At 33.3% G+C, this 22,559-nt stretch overlaps 1 protein-coding gene across 6 annotated transcripts in view; it reads left to right on the top strand.

Annotated features, from left to right (window-relative positions):
• Positions 1 to 22,559, top strand: part of FER (FER tyrosine kinase) — a 485,340-nt gene that overhangs the window by 329,525 nt on the left and 133,256 nt on the right. For all 6 annotated transcript variants that reach the window (XM_017527225.2, XM_017527227.2, XM_037737990.1 and 3 more), the window contains 2 exons: positions 2,133 to 2,248; positions 5,309 to 5,403. In XM_017527225.2, the coding sequence (XP_017382714.1) occupies positions 2,133 to 2,248; positions 5,309 to 5,403 (211 nt within the window). The remainder of the gene's footprint in view (positions 1 to 2,132; positions 2,249 to 5,308; positions 5,404 to 22,559) is intronic.

Raw genomic sequence — 22,559 nt, 5'->3', positions numbered from 1 at the left:
GTAGTCTGGGAAAATATAGTCATTTCTTGGTGTTTGAAGTTTGTCCCCCTGACCACCACTGGTAGAGTTATGTTCTCTGGATAATGGTTGCTAAATTAATATTTAAATTTTTCAAATGTACCAATACCTCTTACAATTGGACAGAAACCATTAGAAAGACACAAAGGGCAATGGGGAGATGCATATTCAGGAAGAGCGGCCATAATTTTGGGAAGATCAAGAAAGTCTTCATGAAGGAGGGTCATAAGAAATGGACTTAAAGATGAGGTAGCAACTTCCATTTGGAGGTGGAAGTTTTCCGCAGAGGGAAAAATGTAGAAAAGTCATGACACATATTTAGGGATCACTATGTATTTGAGTTCAGAACACATATAACAGTTGGGAGTTATAATGTGGAGCTATATAGAGGCTAAGAAAGTGATGGTAATTAAAGGATGTTTCTTCAGCAAAGCAGTAGTATAATCAAAGTTTTCCTTAGGAAAGATTAATTGGCAGTGTTGTTGTAGGTGGATTGGAGAGGTAAGGGACTGAAGATCAGCTTAGGTGACAGAATTGAGATCCCAAATCAGGGTAACCTTTTTGAGATGCAAGACAAAAAGTATTATGGAGGTAAGGTCCGAATGTTTACAAGGCAAGTGATGGTTCTATTAACTGAAAAAAGTAATATAGCCATGAAGAATCTTTTGATTAATAAAACTGTAAGTTTTAGACAAGCTGAATTGTAAGTGTTTTAGGTTAAGCGGAGGCCCAGCAGTAATCATGTAAATTAATAATATCTTCTCTGAGTTCTATCTCTGTTATAATAAATAATCTGATAATTGTGGGTACAAGACAATCTCTTGAGAATAACAGATGCAAAGCTCAAATTTTTCTTTTTTAAATTTATGAATGTTTACTGTTAAAGTATGTTTACTTTTTATGAAAATGTGATTGGCCATTGTTTTATAAATATTTGATCTGACTGTTAGATTAAATAGTAAAAATTGAACATAAGACTCTTTTTAAATCCCATTGCTGGGTATATACCCAAAGGATTATAAATCGTTTTATTATAAAGACACGCCCACACGTATGTTCATTGTGGCACTGTTTACGATAGCAAAGACCTGGAACCAACCCAAATGCCCATCAATGATAGACTGGACAAAGAAAATGTGGCACATATACACCATAGAATACTATGTAGCCATAAAAATCGACAAGTTTGTATCCTTTGTAGAGACATGGATAAATCTAGAAACCATCATTCTCAGCAAATAGACACAAGAACAGAAAACCAAACACCACATGTTTTCACTCATAGGTGGGTGATGAACAATGAGAACACTTGGGCATAGGGAAGAGAACAACACTTACTGGGCTAGGTGGGGGGTGGAGGGGAGGAACAGTGGGCAGGGGAGGATGGGGAGGAATAACACCGGGAGAAAGGCTTGATGTAGGTGACAGGTGGGGGGCTGGGGAAATGATGGAGACAGCAAACCACCATGGCATGTATATACCTATGCAACAATGCTGCAGGATGCAGGATGTGCACATGTACCCCAGAGCACAAATTACAATTTAAAAAAAATGTTTCTTTAATTTTAATAATTTTAAATTATTAATAGGCAGTAGTTCAAGGTATAAATTTTAACTTGTGAAGTTTAAACATTAAGGGTTACATTCATCTTAGAGCTCTAAAACTCAGTAAGTATAGCAGACTTCTAGTTTGGTTATTTCTTGTTAAACAACAGCATTAAAGTTTATTATAAAATGTTTACATAATGTGATTATAGCTGTGTAAAAAATACATATGCAGTGTTAAAAGACTAAGAGAATACTCAGCATTAGCTTTGTGCTAGTATGTTGGCCTTATTTATCTTTTCTGTAATACTTTGAATTTAATTCTTAGAAATAGACTTCAAAATTTCTTCTCTTCTAAAATAAATACAGTACAAATTAGGCATTTTATGCCAAAATATGTCCTAGCCATTGAGGAAAGTTAGAAATTCATGTCTGATAGAAATTGGTTCATCACAGATGATATTGACATTTAGGTAAGCACCTCCTCCTCCTTGGTACTTTTTCTTGTATTTGGCAAAGATTTATCTGCTGTCATTTACCCCAGACAACGAATGTATTTCTATTTTCAGGGAAATTTCGGTGAAGTATATAAGGGCACGTTAAAGGACAAAACTTCTGTTGCTGTTAAAACATGTAAAGAAGATCTTCCTCAGGAATTGAAAATAAAATTTTTACAAGAAGCCAAGTGAGTTAAAGTGATACAAAATATGTATTTATTATGTAAATGGTTTATTAAAATGTAAGTCTGAAGACATCTTAAATTGTGATTTGCTCAAGTAGTAAGGGTAAGCAGTTTTACAATGTGGAATCCAAAAGTTTATGCTTTTGTGATAGTCTGCAGATCAATTCAGCAATCATAGTCAAAGAACCAGGTGTGAAAAACCAGTATTATTTAAGTTCTTAAAATATTACAATATTTTGCTTTCATCACACGTACTTAAACATATATGTATATATGCAATACTGTGCTTATAACAAAAATGTTACTGTATTATATACATAAACTGTATAGCTTACATACACATTTAAATATATAATTATATCTATCCTACCATCCTTAGATAGTACTGCTTGCTTCTGTTTTTACGGCTGTTAGGTTTCATTTCGAAGGACCTCATATTTCTTCTTCAGCTTAGTATCTGGCATTTCTGCTGAAGTTTGCATGTTTTTTTGTTTCTAATTGATCTTCTGAGATGATTGGTTCTTTTTTTTGTTATTATTAGCTAAATATTAGAAAACAATACCTGATACCTATGTTGCAAATAGTTAAAACTCTTCTGTTAGTGGTAAAGTTGAGTCTATATAACAAAACACCAAACAAATAGAAAGCCACTTTGGAAAGAGTAAGCTGGATGGACATGTGGGTGGCACATGTATGAATTGATGGACAGATGGATGGATGGGGAAGGGAGAGGTTACATGGATCCATACAATTTTTTCTATTAAAAGGAAAGTTCAATGGGAGAATAGTGCCATGGCAATGAGAGGACTATTCATAAGTTACCTGGCATACTGCATTTTGATGTATATATTCTAATTCATCATCTAAATGAATACTAATAGCAATGGTTAAACTAGTTGGATGCATTTATAAATATTATTTGTAGAATAAAGTGGTAAACCTTTTTCATGTACATTGTTGGTAAGTCAGAAAAGAAATTCTGATGGTGAACTAAAAGGCATGCTAACACAGCTGAAATTCATAGCCTTATTATTTTACACTTGTTCATAAGTATTAAGGTAAAAGTCTGTGTCTCACATAGTTTGAAAAATATTCAGATTTCTTGCATTCTAACTTGTGATTGTTTTATTGCAACCTAGAGTTTAATTTTTTCTTTTAAGGTGAAATGATAGTTTTATGTTAAAAATTAAACTTACATTCATGCAAACTTCCAAATGTCCTTTAGTAGACTCTAGAACTATATATTTAGATATTTAATATTATCTGAGTTCATGCTGTTTTGTGTAAATTTCTGTCTCCCTGTGCAGATTTTAAAGCAATATTTTTATTATAAAAGGTTGAGGGAAGATTCTGAAATTACTAAGTGATAGGTGGAAAGGAAATGGGAGGTCTGGAAAAAAAAGCTTTAAAACATGCTATTCATATATCACTTCAAAGTTTTCTTTTTTTGTTGTCAAAAGTTGTTAACATAAAGGTGTTGAAAGTCACCACAAGTAAATATCAAGATGTATTCCTAGACGAATCACCCTTTTGTTTGTCCACATATGAAAGAAGTTCATAATTCAAAAGTGACTCAAAGCATTGTGAGATTATTATATATAACCATCCAAAAAGAGGTTGTGCAGATTGCTGTGGCACATGCCTGTAATCCCAGCACTTTAGGAGGCCAAGGCAGGAGAATCACATGAGCCCAGAAGTTCAAGACTGGCCCAAGCAACACATGGTTATCTCTTCATGCAGTCTCATGGTTCACATGTGCAAATCTAGGGGGAGTTAGTCTGAACCATGCAGTGGAAATTCAGGCTGTGATGATAGCAAGCTTGTTCTGCACAGACACCAGTTGGCCATATTAGTTCTAACTGATTTCAGCTAGTTCTTTTTATAAACAATGGGAGTTTCGGCAATTGAGCAAGTCGTTTCTTTTTTTATGTGCTATCCTTCAAACTCAATAATTTTTGTTAGTCATTGCTGTGTTGTGTTTTTTTGTTGTTGTTTTTTGTTTTTTTAACTCTTTGGGACATGGTTTCAAGTCAGTCTACCCTACTTTTATAGCCCTCTGATGAAATTTTGTCCTTATCCAAGCAAAGCCTGCTCTGCTTCAGCTGAAGTCTCTGTTGAAACTCTAATATTCAATTAATTGTTTGCCAACCTTCTCAGAACTTTGTTACTACCATTTTGAAATTGATCCTGATCTAGAAAGTATTTACTACAAAATCCAATGAAAGGGTTAACCTGTAGCATTTACCAGTATAAATGATTTCTTATTTTATGTGTTTTAAAATCGATGATGTATGTTAAAACTGTATGTATATATGCTACCTCAGCAGCTCACAATTTTTGGTCCACTAATACTTTTCAACTATACTTTTGTGGTAGTGGCTAAAACCAGGTAGTGTAATTTGAAGGGAGTTGTATATGTTTTAGATTAACTAGTTAATTCCTATTTTAGTTGGTTGTGTGGTTGTTAATCATTCAGAGTAGGTAATAATTTTGAAAAGAATATTTAATTAAATTAAGGATAATTCACTTATTTGCATCCATATTATGTTGCCAATATGTATCAAAATGGTTGGGCCTCTGTCTCCATGAGTTCTCTATCTGTGGATTTGATCAACCACAGAACAAATATATTAGGGGGAAAAAGTTGATGATTGCATCTGTATTTAACATGTACAGAATTTTTTCTTGTCATTCTCTAAACAATACAGTATAACAACTATTTATGTAACATTTACATTATATTAGGTCTTGTAAGTAATCTGAAGATGGTTTAAAGTACACAAGAGGATACGTGTAAATTATATAAAAATGTTGCAACATCTTGTATAAGAGACTTGAACATGCATAGATTTTAGTATCCATGGGGGTCCTGGAACCAGTCTCCTACAGTTACTGAAGAAAGACTTTACTGGTTTATATACATCTAATTTATCATAATTTGGGGTTGTATTGAAATTTTAAAAACTGAATTAAGAATATTCTAGTTGTAAACACTATTTGTGATCATAAATTAATGATTTATTATTCAAATGATAACTATTCTTATACTTTCCTCTCATCTAGAATTCTCAAGCAGTATGATCATCCCAATATTGTCAAACTTATAGGAGTTTGCACACAAAGACAGCCTGTCTACATCATTATGGAACTAGTTTCAGGTAATGCGATCTGAGAATTTTGCATGATGGCATTTTAATGTCATGTTTTATTGCTTTTATATGTCCAGTGTCTTTGATTTCTCCTTGTAAAGTTTCCAAGGATTTTGTTTAACATTTCCAGATAACAAAGGAGCCGGTACCTATACTCAGTATTTTTATAGGCTATAACACTTTTCTAGAAAATGTCAACTGCTTTTTTAAAAAACACAGATTTATTATTAGAATGTAGGTACACATGGAATTCAGTTATATATAATCTTTAAGTGCAAAAAACTATTTAGACAAAAGCAGTATAGACTTTATAACAGTGATAGTACTATCTTATATTTAGTTCATTGTATTTCATTTTACAAGTATGTCTACACACAACCTCTCTTCTAAATTTTTAAATTAATTTTAATAACTTTTTTTTTTTTTTGTAGAGATAGAGTTTCACTGTGTTGCTCAGGCTGGTCTTGAACTTCTGGGCTCATGTGATTCTCCTGCCTTGGCCTCCTAAAGTGCTGGGATTACAGGCATGTGCCACAGCAATCTGCACAACCTCTTTTTGGATGGTTATATATAATAATCTCACAATGCTTTGAGTCACTTTTGAATTATGAACTTCTTTCATATGTGGACAAACAAAAGGGTGATTAGTCTAGACATAAATATGTCTTGATATTTATTTATGGTGACTTTCAACACCTTTATGTTAACAACTTTTGACAACAAAAAAAGAAAACTTTGAAGTAATATATGAATAGTATGTTTTAAAGTTTTTTTTCATTGCCCAACTACCTATTATGGAAAATACAATCAGAAGTAAAATTTAATCTCATAAGCTTTACAAATAGAATATTTAATAACTGAAAGGGATTTGCCTTACCTTTAACAATTATTTACTCATTTTGAGATAAATTTAAAGAAATAGAAAAAATGGTTCTAATTTTAATTAAAATAGATTCAGTAATCCTACTATTGTAGATTGCTCATTAATATCTGTTTACAGAATTTTTTTTTACTATTTATAATTATTGGTCCTGTTTTATTATACTACTTTGCTTGCTGTTGAAATATTTCTCAATATTACCACCCAGAATACCTAGATCATTATCATCTTTATCCTCATCAAGATGACATTGTCTGTGTTAGGTACATTGTATGTTTTAATGGTTTAAATGTGTAAATATTATAAATATTAACATTTACATGGGTGCAAAGGAAGCCCTTGAATAATAAGGAATGCCACTGAAAAACTTAGGCTTGGGAGGTGGGACAGACTTGAGGAAGGGTGATTTGGGTCTTACTATAATTGTTAAAGGATCATAGACGCAATTTCCAGATGGCAAGTTCAAGTTGAATAAAACAAACAAGATAGTTTTGTACAGGAGCCAAGCAAGTGTTTATCTAGACTCTGACTGGTAACCTCTGTTTATATTTTTTTTAATGAATAAGAATAATAAACTTCATTAGAAAACTAAAAATATAATGAAAAGTAGAAAATTAAAAATGAAACCCTCTGCCAAACAATCTAATTATATCCCAAAGCTAATTGCTACTTACAGTTTTTAAATTTTTTTCCAGGAAAACGTTGAATGCAGATACCTTGATTCTATGCAGATGCTATAAATTTAATTATGAAACAAATTATACTCCAACACTGTTTCAGATCTTGCTTTTATTTTTTATTAATATAATGTGTGTTGGTTTTACTCTTTTGCAGTTATCTATACAGTTCTGCCTTTTTTTGGTAATAGTTACAGAATATTTGATTTTGTGGATTTACATATTTTATTCAACCACAACTTTATAACTGAATACTTTGGTCATTTTTATTTTTATTATTTGTTTTTACAAACAGTGTTAACTGAATATCCTTGGACTTACTGTAAGAATCATTTGGAAGTATATCTGTAGGTAAAAATTCAGTAGAGATTGCTGAATCTGAGTTTCTCTGTGTTTTGATTTAGGTAAATGTATTAGCTTTAGATTGCTGCATAAATAATTATCACAAACTGAGAGCTTAAAGTGACACCCATTTTTTACCTGACAGTTCTGTACGCTAGATGTCCTGGCAGGCCTTGACTGTGTTTTCTGCTTAGGGTTTCACAAAGCCAAAATCAGGATGTCAGGCTGAGCTGTTACCTTGAGACTCTGGGGAAGAATCTCCTACCAAACTCATTCAGTTGCTGGCAGAATTCTGTCCCTTGGAGCTATATGTCTGAAGTTCCCATTTCTTTACCTGCTATCTGCCAGGGGCATCTCTTAGTTCCTTAAGGTTGCCTGCATTCCTTTTGACATGGTCTTTCTATCTTCAAAGCCAGCACTGGCCTGCTAAATCCTTCAAGTGTTTTGAATTTTTCTAGTTTTCTTTTATATTACTAGGTAAAAACTCTCTACTTTTAAAAGGGCTTGTGTGATTAGATAAGGTACACCTGGAAAATCTTATTTTAAGGTCAACCGTATATATGAGAGTATTGCTTACACTCACAGGATCCAGGTATTAGACTAGGACATCTTTGGGAGGCCATATTTAAATTCTATCTACCACAGTAGATTTGGCTATATTTTCCTAAAGGCTGTTTGCAATGTGGAATCTCAGTGAACTTTTCATACTCAGTTACATTTAAGTTCATTGGTTGATCTTGCAATTTGAATGTATCTTTTACCCATGCATGATTTTGTAGCATCATGCTTCAGTCATTTGGAAAATATCAGATCACCAGATTATGCAGATATTTCAAATATTGATATAATTCATTATATAATATCACATATTCATTAATGTCACAAATCTCATCAGAAAAGTAATGGAGGCGGCTGGGCACGGTGGCTCACACCTATAATCCCAGCACTTTGGGAGGCCAAGGTGGGCGGATCACGAGGTCAGGACTTTGAGACCAGCCTGGCCAACATGGTAAAACCCATCTCTACTAAAAATACAAAAATTAGCTGGGCATTGTGGCATATGCCTATAATCCCAGCTACTTGGGAGGCTGAGGCAGGAGAATCACTTGAACTCAGAAGGCAGAGGTTGCAATCAGCCGAGATCGTGCCACTGGACTCCAGCCTCAGCGAAAGAGTGAGACTCCTTTTCAAAAAAGAAAAGAAAAGTAATGGAGGCTATCAAACTCATGGTGGCAGATACATGTTTAGAACAAATCTATAACATCCAAATTTTCTCATGCCTCTTTGTAATTCCTTTCTTCTACCCTTTATTACCCTGTCACAGCCAACTACTGATCTGCTTTCTGTCACTGTGTATTAGTTAGCATTTCTCAGAACTCTTCAAAAATGGAATCATACAGTAAGCACTTTTTTCACTCAGCATAATTATTATTTTTTTCTTTCTTTTTTTACTATTATACTTTAAGTTCTGGGGTGCATGAGCAGAATGTGCAGGTTTGTTACATAGGTATACACATGCCATGGTATACCATGGCATCCATCACCCCATCATCTGCCTCAGGTATTTTTCCTAATGCTATCCCTCCCCTATCCCCCAACCCCCTGCTATTGCAGCCCTACCCCCCCATCCCCCAACAGGCCCTGGTATGTAATATACCCCTCCCTGCTGTGTCCACGTGTTCTCATTGTTCAACACCCACTTATGAGTGAGAACATGCAGTGTTTGGTTTTCCGTTCTTGTGTCAGTTTGCCGAGAATGATGTTTTCTAGTTTCATTCATGTCCCTACAAAGTACATGAACTCATCCTTTTTTATAGCTGCATAGTATTCCGTGATATATATGTGCCACATTTTCTTTATCCAGTGGACATTTTGGTTGGTTCCAAGTCTTTGCTATTGTGAACAGTGCCGCGATAAACATACGTGTGTGTGTGTCTTTATAATGGAATGATTTATAATCCTTTGGGTATATACCCAGTAATTGTTGGGTCAAATGGTATTTCTAGTTCTAGATCCTTGAGGAATTGCCACACTGTCTTCCACAGTGGTTGAACTAATTTATACTCTCACCAACAGTTTAAAAGCATTCCTATTTCTCCACATCCTCTTCAGCATCTGTTGTCTCCTGATTTTTTAATGATTGCCATTCTAACTGGCGTGATTTGGTATCACAATGCGGTTTTGATTTGCATTTCTCTAATGACCAGTGATGATGCAAATGCAAAAGAACGGATATCATAACAAACAGTCTCTCAGACCACAATGCAATCAAATTAGAATTCAGGATTAAGAAACTCACTCAAAACTGCACAACTACATGGAAACTGAACAACCTGCTCCTGAATGACTGCTGGATAAATAATCAAATTAAGGCAGAAATAAAGATGTTCTTTGAAACCAATGAGAACAAAGATTCACTGAGCATAATTATTTTAAGATTAATTCATATTATAATGTGTATCAATAGGTCATTCTTTTGTGGTGTTCTATTTAATAACCATACTACAGTTTATCCATTCAGCTGTTGATAGAATTCTGTATTATTTCCAGTTTGCGGCTATTCTAAATGAAGTTGCTGTAAACATTCCTGTACAAGCCTCATCTGGAAAAATGCATTCATTCTTCTGGGAAACTGCCTAGTAGTGGAATGAATGGATCATATGGCATTTGCATGTTAAATTTTTTAAGAAATGACCAGATTACTTTCTGAAGTGTTTGTACTAGTTTACATGCCCAACAGCAGTCTATGATAGTTTCAGTTCCTCCACATCCTTGTCAGCGCTAGGTCTGGTTAGTTGTTAGTCTTTCTAATCCTTCTGTACCTTATTGTGATTTTAATTTGCCCTTTCCCTCTGAATACTGATGTTGAGCGTCTTTTCATGTGCTTATTTGACATTTGTATATCTTCCTTGGTCAAGTGTCCAAATCATTTGCCCATTTTAAAAATTGGGTTGTTTGTTTTCTTATAATTGAGTCTTGGTTCTTTACATATTCTGGATACAAATCCTTTTTTCTCTCAGCCTGTGTCTTGCCTTTTCATTCTCTTAGCAGTGTCTTTTGAAAAAGATTTTTATTTTGATGAAGTTTAATTTGTCATTTCTTTTATGGATCATACTTTTGATGGTGTATCTGAGAAAACTTTGTTGAACCCAAGGTCATAAAAGCTTTTCTTTAAGTTTACTTTTAGAATTTTTATAGTTTTAAAATTTATGTTTGAATCTAGGACACATTTCAAGTTAATTTTTGTATTTGGTGTTAGAAATATTTAGAAGTTTATATTTTTGGCATGTAGATATCCAGTTGTTCCAGCACCACTTGTTTTAAATGACTGTTCTTTTTCTCTTGACTTACCTTTTTACCTTCATATAAAATTCATTTTTTCATACTTAACCTGTGACTCTATTTTTGAACTGTGTTATTTTCTGTCATTCGTTTTTATCTCCATGCCAATACCACAATGTCTTGATGACAGTAACTTTATAATAAGTCTTGACTGAGAAATAAATCCAAACATACACAGTCAACTAATTTTTGACAAGAAGACACAAAGGGGAAAGGATTGTCTATCCAATAAATGGTTCTGGGAAAACCGAATTTCCACCTGCAAAAGAATGAAATGGGACCCTTATTTTATACCATACACAAAAATCATCTCAAATTGGATGCAAGACCTAAATATAAAACCAGAAATGATAAAACTCCCTGAAGAGAACATGTGGGAAAACTGCGATACTGGCCTTGGTGATGATTTTTTGGATATTACAGCAAAAACTCAGGCCACAAAAGCAAAAATAAGTTAGATTATATTAAACTGAAAATCTTCTGCATAGCAAAGGAAACAATCAGCAAAATGAAACAGCGGCCTACAGATTGCGAAAACTACTTGAAAATCGTATATCTGATAAGGCGTTAATAGTAAAAATTTATAAAGAACTGAGTTTATAAAGTTCTGAGTTGTCAGAACAACTCAGTAGTAGAAAAGCAAATAACTCAATGTAAAGATGGGCAGAAGAGGCTGGATGCAGTGGCTTACACCTATAATCCCAGCACTTTGGGAGACTGAGGCAGAAGGATCACTGGATCCAGGAGATCAGACCCTCATGGGCAACATAATAAAATACTATCTCTATGAATTAAAAAAAAAAAATTAACCAGAATGTTGACATATGCCTGTAGTCCCAGCTACTCAGGAGGCTGAGATGGAAGGATCATTTGAGCCAGGGAGGTTTAGTCTTCAGTGAGCTATAATTGTGCCACTGATCACAATAGATGTGTCACAACAGAATGATGTCTTGCCTCAAAAAAAAAAAAAAAAAAAACACATACAACAGATATGCCACAATAGAGCATTGTCTCAAACCCCCCAAAACAAAACAACAATAAAAAATAGTTTTTAATAAATGGTTAATAGGCATGAATAGACAGTTTTCCAAACAAGACCTAAAAATGGCCAACAGGTATATGAAAGGTACTCAACATTATTAATCATCAGGGAAATGCAAATCAAAACCACTGTGAGATCCACCTTATTCCCATTAGGATGGCTGTTTTTAAAAAGTGAAAAGATAACAAATATTGGCAGGGGTATGGAAAAACCCTTACATACTGTTGGAAGGAATGAAGATTGGTACATCCATTATGGAAAACAGTATGAAGGTTTCTAAAAGAATTAAAAATGGTGCTACCATATATCTCAGCAGTCCCTCTTCTGGGTATATGCCCAAAGCAAATTTAATCACCACCTTGTAAAGAAATGTGTACTCCTATGTATATTGCAGTGTTAATTGTGTTATTCACAGTAGCTTAGATATGGAAACTAAACGCTTGTCAGCAGAGAAATGGATAAAGAAAATATGTTACATGTGTACAGAGGCATATTCTTCAGCCATATAAAGGAGCAAGATCTTACCATTTGCCAAAACACAGATGAGCCTGGGGGATATTATGCTAAGTGAAATAAGCCAGACACAGAAAGAAAAATGTTGAATGATTTTACTTATACATGGAGTCTTAAAAAAGTCAAATATACAAAGATAGAGAACAAAACAGGGGTCACTAGAGCAGAGGGCAGGAACAGAGGAAATGGGAAGCTGTAGGTCAGAGGATGCAAAGTAGGAAATACGTAGAATGATCAAGCCTAGAGATGTAATTTACAACATGAGAACTATAGGTAATAAAATTGTTCTGTATATGGGATTGATGCTAAATGAGTAGAGTTTAGCTGTTCCTGTCACACACAAAAAATTGGGAACTATGAAAGTTGATAGATACATAATTTGCTTTATTATAGTATTCTTTTTACTATCAGTATGTATTCTCTAATACCATGTTGTATACCTTTAATATATGCAATAAAAATTCTTTAAAAAGACTTAAAATCAGGTAATGTTAGTCTAGTTTATTCTTTTTCAAATTCTTTTAGAAGTTCTTTGCATTTCCATATTAATTTTTGTATTCGTTTTTCAGTTTCTACAGAAAGGCTTGGTAGAATTTAGAGTGAAATTTTATTTTATCAATATATCAATTTTGGGAAAATAGACTTTCTAACAATATTAAGCCTCCTGATCTATGTACATAGTGTATCTCTGTAGTTATATAGATTGTCTTCAATTTGTTTAAGCAAGGTTCTATAGTTTAAATCACTGATTTACCACTAAAAGAAGAAAGGACTCAAGGTAACAGCCTCAGCTTCTACCTTAAGAAATTAGAAGAGTAAGAACAAATTTAACCAAAATAAGTAGAAGAAAAGAAAGAATATAGGTGTCAGCAGAAATCAATGGAATGGAAAATACAAAAATAGGGAATAGTGATAAAACTAAAAACTAGTCCTTTGAGAAGATTAGTAAAATCAGTGAACTTCTCCCCAGACTTTTCAGAAAAATAAGACAGAAATTACCAATATGAAGAGAGAGGTGATATCACCACAGAACATACCAATATTAAAAGAGTAATAAAGGAATATTATGAATAACTTTGTGCAAGTATTATTTTATTTTTAGAGACAGGGTCTCACTCTGTCACCTGCTGGAATGCAGCAGTGTGATCAAAGCTCTCTGTAGCCTTGCTCTTGGTCACAAGCAGTCCTCCTGCCACAGCCTCCTGGAATTTGGTAACTTAGATGAAATGGACAAATTTCCTTAAAGATACAAACTACCTAATCTCATTCATGAAGAAATAAGGAACCTACATAGTACCATTTCTTTTAAGAATTGAATTTCTCATTTAAATAACCATTCCTCAAAGAAAACTCCAGGCCCAGATGACTTTTCTGATGAATTCTACCAAACTTTTAAGAAGAAAAAATTACCAAGTCTACGTAAACCCACTGAGAAAGTTGAAATAGAAGAGTATTTCCCACGTCATTACTTAAAACCAGTGTTACCCTGATTCTAAAAAGAGACAGAAAGATTATAGGAAAAGAAAAAGAAACTGCAGACCAATATCATTCATGATCGTAGATTTAAAAATTCTAAGCACAGTTTTAACAAATCAAATTTAACAACATATAAAAATTCATTATGATCAAGTGGGATTTATCCCAGGATTGAAAGCTGATTAACTTTCATAAATCGATCAATATAATTAATTATGTAGATAAAATAGAAATTATATGATTATTTAAAATGCAGAAAAAAACATTTGCCAAAATTCAGCATCCATTCCTGATTTAATAAAATTCTCTGTAAACAAGGAATAGAAAACTTCCCATTATGATAAAGGGCTTCTAAGAGAAACTCGTAGCTAACGTTATACTTAATGAATGAATGACAAATAACTAAATGTTTTCCCCCTTTATATTAGAAATAAAGTAGCTATGCTGGCACTCACCACTTCTCTTTCTATACTGTGTGTTCTAACTGGTGCAATAAAGAGAAAAAAGTAAAAGGCATCTTTTAATTGTTTGAAGTATTTTTTCTTTGCTACCATATTTATTTGCCAGTACTTAAAATTAAAATGGTAAGATACTGTACTATATTATTATAAGATTCTGTGGTATAAACTCTACAAAACTTAAAAGTAATTGGTTTTTGTTTTAAACTTTTTGGCAATTTATGGTTGACAAATTATGTTTCCTTGTCTCCAGCGATGTTCTCTTTAGACATGGCTTTGAAACCTCTAGTCTTAAGTTACATCTAACTTCCTAATGTTATCATGAAAATTGGGCCAAAATATCAAGTTTGAAAATGATATAATTTTATGCTACTTTCTTTTTTTCTTTTGAAACGGAGTCTTGCTCTGTCACCCAGGCTGGAGTGCAATGGTGTGATCTTGGCTTGCTGCATCCTCTGCCTCGCGGGTTCAAGGATTCTCCTTCCTCAGCTTTTCAAGTAGCTCGGATGACAGGGTCCCACCACCATACCCAGCTAATTTTTGTATTTTTTAGGTGAGACACAATTTCACTATGGTGGTCAGGCTGGTGTGGAAATCCTGACCTCAGGTGATCCACCCGCCTCATCCTCCCAAAGGGCTGAGATTACAGGCATGAGCCACCATACCCAGCCAGTTTTATGCTGTTTTCAAGTTAAGCCTTGGTAACAACCTCTTCCTACTTTCTACTTCTGTAAATATATTGCTGTTTAACTTCTACCATACCACTTTCTGTTCTCATCAAAGAGCAGATGTACATCTCAGAATTTGTAAAGATAAATTAGTAGAAAAGCATAAAGTCCCTTTGAAAAAATTTCTACTACAAAATCAAAACCTTATAAGTACATGGTTATGAAAAGCATGACAGAAACTAAATAGACTTGGTTAGCTTTTAAGAATTATGGGATCTCTGCCTCCTTCCCTTATTTCTTCACTTAGTTCCTCTCTCTAATTTCAGCATGCAATGACAAATGTACAGGGTTATTGAAAGGCAGTAGAGGTTAGTGATGAAGAGTGGAGCTCCAATAAGTGTTGATAAAAATATGGGAAAATCAGCACACTCACACATTAATGGTAGAATGTAAAATGATACAGTCACTTTGGAAGAGAATTTCATGTCTTCTCAAAAAGTTAAATAAAAATTTTTCATATGACCTAAGAATTCCACTCCTAGGCATCTATGCAAGAGCAATAAAAACCTCTGTCCATGCAAATACTTACATGTAAATGTTCATAGAAGCATCATTTAGAATTGCCCAAAAGTAGAACCCAAATGTCCATCAACTGATGAATGGATAACCAAAATGTGGTATATCCATACAGTTGATAACTATTAAGCAATGAAGAGAAATGAGCTACTAATATATGCTACAACGTAGATGAACCTCAAAAACTTTATCCCAAGTGAAGTCAAAAGACTACACATAGTACGATTGCATTTATACGAAATACCTGGAAAAGACAAATCTATAGAAAAAGTAAATTATGTTTTCCTGGGGCTGGGGTGCAGATGGGGATTGACAATAGACAGCCATGAGGGTTCTTTTTGGAGTGATGAAATTATTTTAAATCTGTCAACACTCATTGAATTGCACACTAAGCTGGGTAGAACTTACGTATTTAAACTAAACTTCAATATACCTCTGAAGAAAAGCAAAACAAAAAACTAGAGAGCCAGGCAGTCTTAGCTGAAAGCTTAGCTCAGTCTCTTGTAAGTTGTATAACCTTACTCAACTTACATTTAACCTCTCTGTGCCTTATTTTCCTTATCTGAAAACTAAAAATAGGGTTGTTATTTACTGTGATTGTGTGTGTGTGTGTGTATATATAAAACACACATATATAAACATCTACATAAATATCTTAGAGTGCTTGACACAATAACCACTATGTGTTTGTGCTCATCATAATCATCAATATTATTGTAATACTTTGTAATTGACTCAGAGGGAAAAAAGTGGCTACTTAAAATGCCTGGTATAATCCAGCCAGAAATTTAACCCAGACTGAACCTCCTCCTCCCCCTGCCTGTAACTCTTATCCTAACCCGATACTTTCGTGGTCAACAATGACCTAAAAACAAATTTGGAAGCACAGAGTTTGTCTTCAGTTCTTCCCTTTTACCATCATTTGTGCTTGTATGTTTTAATGTTTAGCCTTCATAAGGTGTCATTTTCTTCAAATGTAAAACTGAAGTGGTTGAATTATATGACCTCTAAATTTTAGCTATAACCTTTAATTGTTTCATTGTTATTAATTTTTTTGAAACTTTGAAACCTCTCATAAACTCTAAGACAACTTCAAAATTGTTTGTCTTCTTTTTATAAAAGGCATAATAGGGAAATAACCAGCTAGTCTTTATTATTATAAAACTAGCACCATAATATGTAGTATATTACATTTGCATAATATTTTACAGTTGTGAAAGCACTTAAACACTATATCAGTTATTCAAATAGAAGTTATTATTTCCATTTACAAAAAACTATTAAATATGTGAGGTACAGAGAGTTTGAAGTGACTTGTCAACATCAGGTAAATAGAAAGTAGGCCAATAGTATTCTATTTCGACTATTATTAGATTTTTACGTGGGTCAAAATAAATAATTCTTTTATGAAATTAAAGCACAAGCAAAATGTCTATGCAAGATACTCTATGGATGAAAACATGAATCCTATTTCATAATTTCTCAACCTTGTGCATAGATAAGTAAATAGCTTGTTTCAGTAAACAGGAAAATTTCTGTTTGAGTTACTTTTTACTCTACTGGGAATCAAGCTGTGAAGGGAAGATTTAGAAAACTGTCAGGTTAAAAGCAAAATTTAATAACTGCCTAGTGTCTAATATGCAAACCATTTCTAAAATGTATTAGGCAAAGGTTTAATATGCTCCTGTTCTTGTCAGATAACTGAGCCCTTTTGGAATCGTAAATCCAAAATATATTTTAACCAGAGTAATGTTTGAAGAGATTATAAGCATTTGAGAATTCAGGTTTACAGTGAGTAGTCCAAGATGATCCTGTCTTTGTTTGAATCATCTCTTGAATTGTGAATACTCTGCTTGCTTATGAATTGCTGGATAGGTAAAATCAAACAAAAGTCAGCTCTAAATGGCAATAGGTAATATGAAAAAAAGAGAAAACTCTAATATGCTAAAAGATGACCCCTTATTTTATAGACAAGTTGTTTTTTACTTAGAAATTCAGATTAAGAGAGGACTTTCTAAAGTGACAAGCCACGAGTTAAAAGAACATTTCTAGTCATGGCTAGGCATAGTGGCCTGTAATTTCAGCACTTTGGGAAGCCAAGGTGGGATGGACCACTTGAGGTCAGGATTTCGAGACCAGCCTGCTCAACATAACAAAAACCGCATCTCTACTAAAAATGCAAAAAACTAGCTGGGCGTGGTGATGCACATCTGTAATCTCAGCTACTTGGGAGGCTGAGTCAGGAAAATCACTTGAACTCGGGAGGCAGAGATTACAGTGAACCAGGATTGTGCCACAGCACTTCAGCCTCGGTGACAGAGTGAGACTCTGTCTCAAAAGAAAAAAAATATATATATATATATATAATATTATAGTCTAGGCAGCTGTCATTTGTTTTTATATATGTGGCTAAATTAAGACTGCAACAAAAGATACCGTGATGGATAGGAGACTGAGCACCTTAACCTCCAGGTACAATAATACCTGTACAGACCCTGCATAAAGCTGATTAATTTTAGAAAGCCTTAAAAAAAAATGTCAGTTTCAACTTTTTCTTTCACTAGAGATTAGTAACTGCCCCCTTCTTTTTGACCTGAATGTTCTTTTTGAGTTCAGAACTTCCCGGAACTAATTAAATGTTATATTATCTGGTACATTGCTCAGCTCACACAGATGCATGGCCCTTAGCAATCCTCAAACTCATCTTAATTTTAAAATGACTTATGGCTTTGGAACTTATAGAATTTTGAAGAGTTTTCACCAGGCTTAAGACATTGTCAATATATATCTCACCTCTGTAACATGACATCTTATTTATGGTTTTAAAAAATGTAATTGAGTTCATTCAGTTTATGTTAGGCTTAGAAATTTTCGGCATGGAAATCTAGACATGGTTATTTGTGTTATTCTTATAAATATCTTTAAGATTTTTATATAAATCTTTCAATTGTCAAAATTCCTTTTCTTTTAATTTTTCATTTCCATTTTTAATTTCTATAGTACATCTCACTAGTCTGACAAAAAGTTAAATTCTTTTAAAAGTAAACATTTTACTCTTCCCATTTATTGTGAAATTTTTTATTTTTACGTGATTTTAACAGTCAATTTCAGTTACGTGACTTCACAGTTATAGAAGGTTACTATGGTGGTTAACTGGCAATGACAGTTTCAGCTGCTTTGGTAACAAATCCCAGCATTTGGAGTCTGGATACTGCCTGGCATTTGTTTCTTTTACTCCTGATAAATGTGGAAAGGATAAATTGTGCCAACAAAGGATTAAGGAATGTGATTCCTGCCTCATACTCACTGAAAGAGAGCCCTCAAAGTCTAAACTGGTGCCTTTCCTAACATAGTTTAACCCGTTACCAATTATATAACAATATTCATTCACAGTAATCAGTTTTGAGGTCGATTGAAAGAGCAATATAGTAATTCTCAAATTAATATTTCATTTAAAAAATCTAAGATATAGCAAGTAACAGGCTGAATTTTTTAATGTTGCAAACAAATTACTAAGGAAAACCTAATTCTGTGGAGTTATTTTGTGTTGTTTGAAGATGATGATAGAATATTCCTTTAAAACAACTTTGATCTGAACCTAAATGCATGTGATTACAAATTAGTGCACAGTTTGTTTCAATTTGGGAGAATGAGTAATTCTTTCTTTTATATGTTAACTGATGTTGTAACATCTAAACCTAGGCATTCTCATTTTTATTTTGTAATTTAAGAGTATTACATTACTGAAAGTCAAAATATTATGCTCTTGGTTGTCATTTTACATCATACATAATACGTTTGATATAATGTAAAATATTTTCAAAACAGCATTTAGAAAGATAGCTTCTTTAAATTGATATTTCTTTCTGACCCCAGTGACACCTTGGATTACTTTAGTGTTTCATTTGCTACTTAATATTTCAAAGCAGATTCAGATGGAATAGCTTAAACCGGTCATTTCTCCAGATACTAAAATCACTAATATCCTTGTAAATTGGAGTTAGTTTATTTACATGTGACATAAGTTGGTAACCTATTGGTATTCCACACATGTGGTATTGACCTTTTTTCCTGTTGATTTTTACGTAGACCTTCTTAGTAGGCTACTCTTTTTTGAGTAGGCATCTCTTCTAGTAGTGTATATTCTTTCCCAGAGGTAGAGCTAAATGATAAAGACATTAACCCAGAAGAAGAATGTGAGGAATGAAATAAAAATATAACTATTTCAGTTAATAAGAATGCTCCTGTAAAAAAAAATATATAAACTATTACTGTGTCACCCCTTTGTTCAGTGGTTTTTAAGAGTGCCAAGGTATTTTTTTCTATCAATGAGGAAATGTTCATATGTTGTAATAAACATTAAGTTTTCATGGTACATTTGACCCACAGATGCATTATATGTGCCCAAGTAGTATTACTCATATGCTTTTTATGTTCTGAGCTTCTGATGGCATTTATATCTATGAGTAAGTACCTCCATCAAAGAGGCAAGTGGCATGGTAAACAGGACAAAGCATGTTCTGAACCACTCTTGCTGTTTGATTCTGTTTTTTAAATGACTTTATGGTATTTGAAGTTCCTTAACAATTGCAAAGAGTGTAGGAATTATGAATATATATGTATCCTTCCAAATGAATGAACATTTCTTTAAAGGTACTGTGAGTTTCACTGTTGGCTTTGTAGGTGATCATTATGTTTTTGTCACTATACATGAAAAAGTCTTAAAATTCCAAAACATGAACAAAGTTTAATGTAATATTTTCAATAATAAGAAAATTTACTTTATTATTGGCAGTCTACTTATATTTGGTGCAAATGTTAGAGGTATGAGCTGGACTAGTATAACCATGGTGAATTCAACTGAAATAAAAACCAAATTTTACATAAAATGGCTTGTTTTTACAAATAGGTTTGTACCAATAACCTATCCGATATGTATGAATCTAACAGGGCTTCTCAGTATGAAGTTTTCATTTTATCAAAATTGTAAAGAAAACCATAATTTCATTAAAGCAGTTCAGAGCCCATCCTCTTTTTCCATGATTAAAAGACAGCTGAAAAATCATTTGAATCAAAGTTTTTTTAAAAAGTGTTGAATTCATGCTGAAAGTTGAAAGTTAATATTCTGTTTGATTTTTTCCTACTTGCACTGTTGTACCATATATATTCAGATTCTATTATGTAGAAACCAAATAAAAGCCACGATCTTGTCAGCATTAGCCAAAGATATGGTAATGCTACTCTTACTATTATTTGTTAATTTTATCTCTTTCTAATTATAAGTTAGCCTCTGTTTCACAAATGATGAGGATGCAAAATATTGGGACTCTTCTCAAGTTTGTGGAAGCAATGAACCTTATGCATTAGTATTAAAGAAGGTAAATCAGCTGGGCTTGGTGGCTCATCCTGTAATCTTAGCACTTTGGAAGCTCAAGAAGGGTGGAGTACTTGAGCCCAGGGGTTCACAAATTCATTTTGAAGGATTTCGCATTATAGTAAGCATTGTATAGCATTTCGTCAGTGAAATGTGAAAATAATATTAGAAACTGTCACAACAAGGTTTAGTAAATGTGGAAGTTTTTAATTCTTTATTTGCTTTCATTTGTCGTTTTCTGTAAAACTAGATAGATTGCCATTGGTACCTATTTGTAGGTGAGCATTTCATTTCCAGAAGGAATATGATTCAATACCTGACAAAGCTGTGCCTGAGATTGAGAGTCTAATAAATGTACCTAGAAAATGTAACCTTTGATTGAAACAGTAAATTTGCCTAATTTTGGGGGGGTCAAATTTGAGAAAACATTATCACATTTGATCATATCCACATTCAAAATTAAAGGTTTTATACAACAAAGTGAAAGTGATTAAAGAAGTGACCTCCTATAGTGTCTTTAACTTTTTATTGTAACAGATTACATATATTAAATATTTTCAGATTAGAATCTGTTTCTTTAAGACCTTTTTCTTCTTCTATGTTTGTCTGTTGTAGTATGAGGAGTCTTTACCAGATCATTGATAAAGACTTCAAAATGAATTTATCTCGTAAGATGATATTTGCTACCAGCAAGTGGTTGAATCTCTGTATTTTCTATCTTGGCTGCTATAAATTAATAAATAAACCTTTCTTATAATTAACACCTATCATAATTGCATGCCATTTGTTGAATAGGATAAAAGACTGAAATATATATAGTTTTACAATTTTTTAAATCTTTAAAAGTGCTTTTTTAAGAAGATTTTGTATATAGATAATTAGCACAAAATTTATTAATGTATCATCGAAATTATTTGCTTTTAAGAATCAGCTTTATAGTTCTAAAATCTTTTAAAGTGGAATTTCTAAACTAAGGAGGCTATAATTTGATGGAGCTTCATTATTTCAAAAATAGTTGAAGCCAGTCGGTTCGGATAAAAATACACCCAGGAGGTGCAATGATTAATTTATTTTTTATTGGAAACAAATGAGTTACCCTGTATTTAAGTGACTGAAACTTAGAAATACATCTGTTTTTCTTTAAGACTTTCTGTTCTTTATAAACCTGTTTTTATAAGATTTGGATTAATTATACTCTTTGTTAAATACTTACTGAGCACCAGCTTTGTTCCATACAAAATACACTGGTAAAAAATATATCAGTGATCTCTTTTCTCAAAGAAGTCACAGTGTAGTGGGAAAAACATATGTTTAATAATAATCATAATTTATTTCAAATTTTGCTATTAAAAAAGCGATCAGAGAGATGGTAGCAGGTAGAATCTAATTTGTTTTAGGGGCCATAGGGAACATCATCTGGAGGTGACATTTGTGTTAAGATCTGAAAGATAAAAATAACCTTTACAAAGAGCTAGGGAAATGCTCAGGTAATAGCAAATGCAAAAGCCTGAGGTGGGACAAGGCTTTTATGTTTGGGGAGCAGAAGGATAGAGTGACTGTGGCTCAGTGATCCTTGGAGAGACTGCCATAAGATTGGAAAGGTAGGACCTTACAGGTCATGGTAAGCACTTGAATTTTATTTGCTGTGCAGTCAATTGTGTGTCAGGGAGTGGAGTGACTGGATTTTCTGGGGTGTTTTGTTTTGTTTTTTAATTTTCAGAGATTACATAAGGGACACAAAAACCATCTTTCTGTCCTTAACCCCTTTTCTCCTTAGTTTCTCTTCTTGGAGATGGCTTCCCTCCATCTGTAGGATT

Source organism: Cebus imitator, unplaced genomic scaffold (genome assembly GCF_001604975.1).
Source record: "Cebus imitator isolate Cc_AM_T3 unplaced genomic scaffold, Cebus_imitator-1.0 Scaffold46, whole genome shotgun sequence".
Classification (NCBI taxonomy): domain Eukaryota; kingdom Metazoa; phylum Chordata; class Mammalia; order Primates; family Cebidae; genus Cebus; species Cebus imitator.
Note: the sequence above shows the minus strand (reverse complement) of the source record. Positions and strands in the feature narration are given on the sequence as shown.